Genomic DNA, 5,215 nt, shown 5'->3' with positions numbered 1-5,215 from the left:
TTTAAAAGTAGACGAGTAACAAGGGTAAGACATTTGGTAAAAGTTGAAAAGCGATCTCTGGTTAAAAATTTGTTTAAAACAAGCTTTCGACTACCACTCTGTAGTCTTTAGCGAGTAAATCTGAAAATTTTAATGTGTTAACTATTTTTCGTGAACTTCTTTAACTGTTGGATGTTTAAAATATGACAAAATAGATAATTAAATCAAGGTTATCATGAACATTTTTAACTTAACTGGTTAATTGGTATCTGATATCTCAGCTAAAACAATAGCATTAAATATCTACATTGTAAATGGTTCATTATATAACAACTGTGTAAAGATAGTACCAAGCAGGCTGCCTGGTTCTGATAACTCACCCAATGTGTTGTCCCACAAAATGTACATACCCCTCCCACAGAACATTCTCTTTTGGTTTGATACCCCCCCCCCCTTCTGGAAATTCCAGTTTGGCATCATACTTTTCTTCAAACAATTGGCCTTTAACCCCCTATCCACCCCACTCCTTTCAACTTTCCAGTGACCCTATTAGAGTGCAAATGGATATTTCCTGGAACAAAACTTGTTTGGCTGGAACAATATATTGAGCCTCTCAATGGGTATTTCGAAAGAAATCAAAGACGTGAAGCTCACCACAGAAAAAAAATAAAGATCTCGAGATTGAAGCGAAGGTCTGAAATTGACCAAAATTCATGTGATCAAATTGAACACTTGAACATAAAATTGTCAAAACTATTAAGCACTGAAAAAAATATCTGGAGAAACTGAATTTTGGCATTTCTGACCACATTTCACGAAAAAAACGAAGATCTGCTTTAAAATATTGAAGATGTGCAAAAAAAATTTGCAAAGAAAACGAAGACCATGGGCACCCATAGTGAGGCTCACATTTAAGCTGATTCATCCCAGTTAAGCTGGTGTGCAAGTCATTGTATGTGTCAAAAGAACATTTTTGTCAATACGAAAAATGTACCTCAGAGTGTGCAATAAGGGCAGCGAATGGTCCGTCAAAAATTACACATCTCCAAGAATAATTTCAGTCAAATCTCACCAGTCTTACCATTTCATATTTTTTTTAACATGTACAAGCACATCTCTGCATCTAAATCTGTTTTTTTAAGGCAAAGAGAGTCTGTGGCTCGCAGAGAAGATAGTCTGGCCATCTCACAGAGTCTCGGTTAAACTAATCGCTGCACTCTCACAATGCATGTGGAATGATTGATTAATAAAATTTTACTCCACACCACAAATCTTTGATATATTTACATAAAGAAGTTTCCAAGTGACATGTTTGTTTTGATATTTCAAAATGAAATATTTCTCAAGATTTCAACAAGCAGCTACATGTATGTTTTCTCTTTTTCAAGCAAAAAATACACATTGTAAGCCCCTTTGGCGACACGGCTTATGTGTAAAGTATCCAACGGTAACTGAAATTCCATTATCGTCAAGATTTAAATTCTTCAGCTTTGACTTATGACACGTACATTTGTACTTCAATACACCCCAAGACAGTGCGCGCAAAGTAAAATAAAAATCTTATTGCAATAAACCCTAAGAATTATCATTTCAGCAATCATGAAAATTCAAAAACTCAGTTAAATGATAACGGTTAAACGTTGTAACGCATTATTTTAAAACAGACGCGTAATTTTAAAGGCCGCAAAGCCACAAACAATAGATATTAATCTACAAGATAAACTCCATCAAAATTTGCAAATCGCGCGAGGTGTAGAACGATTAGAAACACTTGAACATTTTCACGAAACGAATCCGTACAGTTTAACGTCAAACAATTCTCAAACTTTGGTGCTTTCACCTCGGAAGAAATTAAATTCTTGAAATGGCGAAATCATTTGTCGAAGAGCCAATCTCCCATGGGTTTCCGACAACAAAGCTTCGGCATCAAACGGCGTTATTCAAACGAATTGAAAGAAAACATGATTCATTGAATAACTAAGCAGCTGATTGCAGATTTTTTCTGCGAAAATTGTCAAGAAGCCATCTTTTATGCGAATTTTACCAAAAATCTGTTGGAGTGACGACTTTGATGAAATGGTTTACTCTTTACGGCTTTACAAATATATATTGTCATGGCTGATAAATGCAAAATCAAAACCGCGGAGAATGAAGTGGGTTATACCGCTTGCACATTACAAACCATGCGGATATATACATGTAGCTTGCTCTAAAGCAAGAAATCCAATATATATGTTTTATTTCTAAGTACCTACCTTCGCATGGATTAGGTTCACTGTCTGATGTGGCCGGCATCCAAGTCTTGTTATTATACAGTGGTTTACACCGCTCGCAGTCTTCACCTTCGGTGTTGTGCATACAGTCACAGTCCTTGCCTTTAAATTCGGGGTAATCACAAAACGCTCCGTGCCCATGACACTGGCAGCGAGCAGTGACTCGTAGGTCTGCTATGGAGTAATAGTACTGATTAAAGATGTTCTCTACCTTGTTGTCCACGTTTTCCAGCCGATCTGTGCCAGGGTATAACAGCTGTAACCGAAGATCAGTGGCCGTGAAATACTCTTGAAGTGTTCTGTTCCAGAAGGCAGGCTTGGTGTAGCGCTTCAAGAAATCGAACAACACTATGCCATTTTCTTGAGGGGTCGAAGAGCTATAATCTTCCACACAGAGAAGGCCAAAGTTACCGTGCGTTATGCTTTCGATTGACGTGCTTGGCATGTTGAATCGTTCGTTGCAGTCGTCTGCATAGTACTGCAAAGGCGACCATGTCATTCCTTTATCCGCAGACCTTTCGAGAATCATTTTGAAGGGTCGAGGAGACTTGAAGATGACACGAATTTCTCCAGTGATGGCATAACTCTTGTCGAACGAAATCGTCACGTTAACCATCAAAGGCTCATCCGTGTAGTTGTTATTCTTGTACCATTCCCACCACGTAACGGACTGCCAGAACGTGCTAAGCTTATCGTCAGTCATTTTCTCAACCGTATGAGTACTTCTGTTGCACATGAAACACTGGTTTTGGGGCTTGAGACGGCAATATTGAGCCGGTGGATCGCCGCATGTACTTGTAGCATTTACCGTATGATCCACTAAACGTGCTGCATTTACAGGACCGGGGATGCAAACTCCAGCCGAAGAACATTCGCCTGACACCTCCGCGAAAAACGCCGCCACGATCAAACATATGATCGCGATGATCTGTTTCCTTGGAGCCATGATCTCCTTCGATACCGCAGTGATCGGTGCGCTCGAGTTATTTGCGTCTAGTGTGGCACAGTTTACTTGTTCTCGATAAAATTTAACTCGATTAAGTCAACTGACTGACTGTTATTTCATGTAAAAGCTGTGAAGTTCGTTGTTAAGCTTTAAAGAATAATGGAACGCACACTCCGGTTGGTTCCTTTTGTTGCAATCCCGTTGCCATGGTCACATGATGCATGACCTCATTTCAAACAGACATAACATTGACATAAGACATATTTGACTATAGGGAAATATTTCTTCCTTTTGAGATGTTACGCTAGAAACATAGATCAACATACTTTTAGAACAAAATAAATGGGGTTACTAAACAAACTGTTGATCTGTTCCGGCGAGCAAGTCATTAACTTGCGAAGTTTCGAGCTTCGCCAGAGATTGAACACTGTCGCGCTCAAAAGATACCGAAACTGCGAAAGAGATGTTTTATTAGTTGTAAACTCTGAGAAAAGGAAAATATTTTTAATTTTCAAGATGTAACCGTTGGGAAGAATAGAAAAATCAGAATATACCGTAAAGTTCCGAAGGTATTAAACCACCCTCGTTACTTTCGAATGTCGCTGCGCCTTTCCTGAGTCATTCCTGAATCTCTCCGCTGATCGAAAATGAGCCCGAGCTCTCTCTTGTTCTTTTCTAGGGGAGGAACAAAGACCGGACTCGAGAGAGCGGCGGAAATCGACCCTAAACCTTTCCTATCGCTTTCTTTGGGTTTGAAACTTTCGGGAAGCTACAACGTGTCTGATTTGGTTGGACCGATCTAATGTATTATGTGAAAACATAAACACCACACAGCAATGTTAGTGTAAAATAAACAAAATTGTGTTGTTTGCAGCAACACTACGGGGTTTTTAAAGACGAAAAGGATAGCAGTTGTCGAAAAAAATCAAAATCAGAACATTGTATTCCCAAAAAACCAAAAAGTCAAATTACATTTGAGGCAGGATAAGAGGAGGTAGCTACCTTTGAAGGACCCCGGCGTCACTTTAGGAATATGCCATATAAACAACCATGAATTCTATTTATCGCTAGTCTACTTTCGGAGGGTCGTTTTTTGTCGTACAAAATAGGTAAGGTCCCGTACACAGCTGAGCAAGCAGCCAACTATAAACGAATGAAAAGAAACGCTTTTTATGAAAACCAGAGTTTATCGCACACTTCGATCGTTTTTTTTTTAAAGTGGAATCGGTCCTTTTGATTGTTGATGGCCCCTCCTTCAGTTGCCTCTATAAGTGCCGCTTCTTTTAGGAGACCTTTAACATTCGGACGACCGATTGATGCTTTCGGAAAAAAAGTGAATACATCAAAAAGTACCGCTACATTCGGAACTTGGTAGAATAGTATACTTTTGAGGTGCTTTTTATTTTATCAATTATTAAAATCTTACAGCAAAACTTACAAAGTCTTAAAAGAAATGAAACTAGATAACCATTGCGCTATCAATTAATTGTTCGTCCTAAAACTTAGAACCATATTCTTTGTCACGGACACAGCAAATTTTTTATACAGTGGAATTTCGATTTTTCGAACCTCCAAGAGAAACGAAAATTCGTTCGAAAACTCGGGGAGTTCGAGAGATCGGGGATAAATTGCAGTGTTCGACTGAGGGAAGGGAAACGACTTTTGCTTCGAGGTATCGGGAGGTTCGATAATCGGGATTCCACTGTTCATGAAATCAATCATTGTTCCAGCTATATGTGGCACATACTGCCGGAGCTTATCCCGGTTTCCATAGCATTAAGCGGCTGGGAATATTTAACCTCCCCCCTGGAGTAGGGTACCCCGCAGCATTATTTTGCCGGTACACATTTACCCGGATGGAGAGGCACTATGAGAGTAAAGTGTTGCCCAAAGACAGCAACACAGTGACCCCGGCCAGAGCTCTGAGCTAGAACCGATTGCTCCAATGTGTCGAGCATAGTAATTTTATTTTCCTTTTTGTTGCAAAATTCCGTTTAGTTACTGTGTTTAAGTGGTT

At 39.4% G+C, this 5,215-nt stretch overlaps 1 protein-coding gene across 1 annotated transcript; it reads right to left on the bottom strand.

Moving 5' to 3' along the window:
• Positions 1-1,930: 1,930 nt before the first annotated feature.
• On the bottom strand, positions 1,931-3,331 carry LOC144639834 (netrin-G1-like). Its single transcript, XM_078499115.1, has one exon. The coding sequence runs from the start codon at positions 3,196-3,198 to the stop codon at positions 2,113-2,115; it is 1,086 nt and encodes a 361-aa protein (XP_078355241.1). The 5' UTR covers positions 3,199-3,331; the 3' UTR covers positions 1,931-2,112.
• Between the last annotated feature and the right edge of the window lie 1,884 nt (positions 3,332-5,215).

Source organism: Oculina patagonica, unplaced genomic scaffold, assembly GCF_052425735.1.
Source record: "Oculina patagonica isolate OP01 unplaced genomic scaffold, crgOcupat unplaced1371, whole genome shotgun sequence".
In the NCBI taxonomy this organism is placed as follows: Eukaryota; Metazoa; Cnidaria; class Anthozoa; order Scleractinia; family Oculinidae; genus Oculina; species Oculina patagonica.
Note: the sequence above shows the minus strand (reverse complement) of the source record. Positions and strands in the feature narration are given on the sequence as shown.

Excerpts from the sequence above, each read along its gene's own strand:
- LOC144639834 (XM_078499115.1), bottom strand. The coding sequence starts at position 3,198 with ATGGCTCCAAGGAAACAGATCATCGCGATCATATGTTTGATCGTGGCG.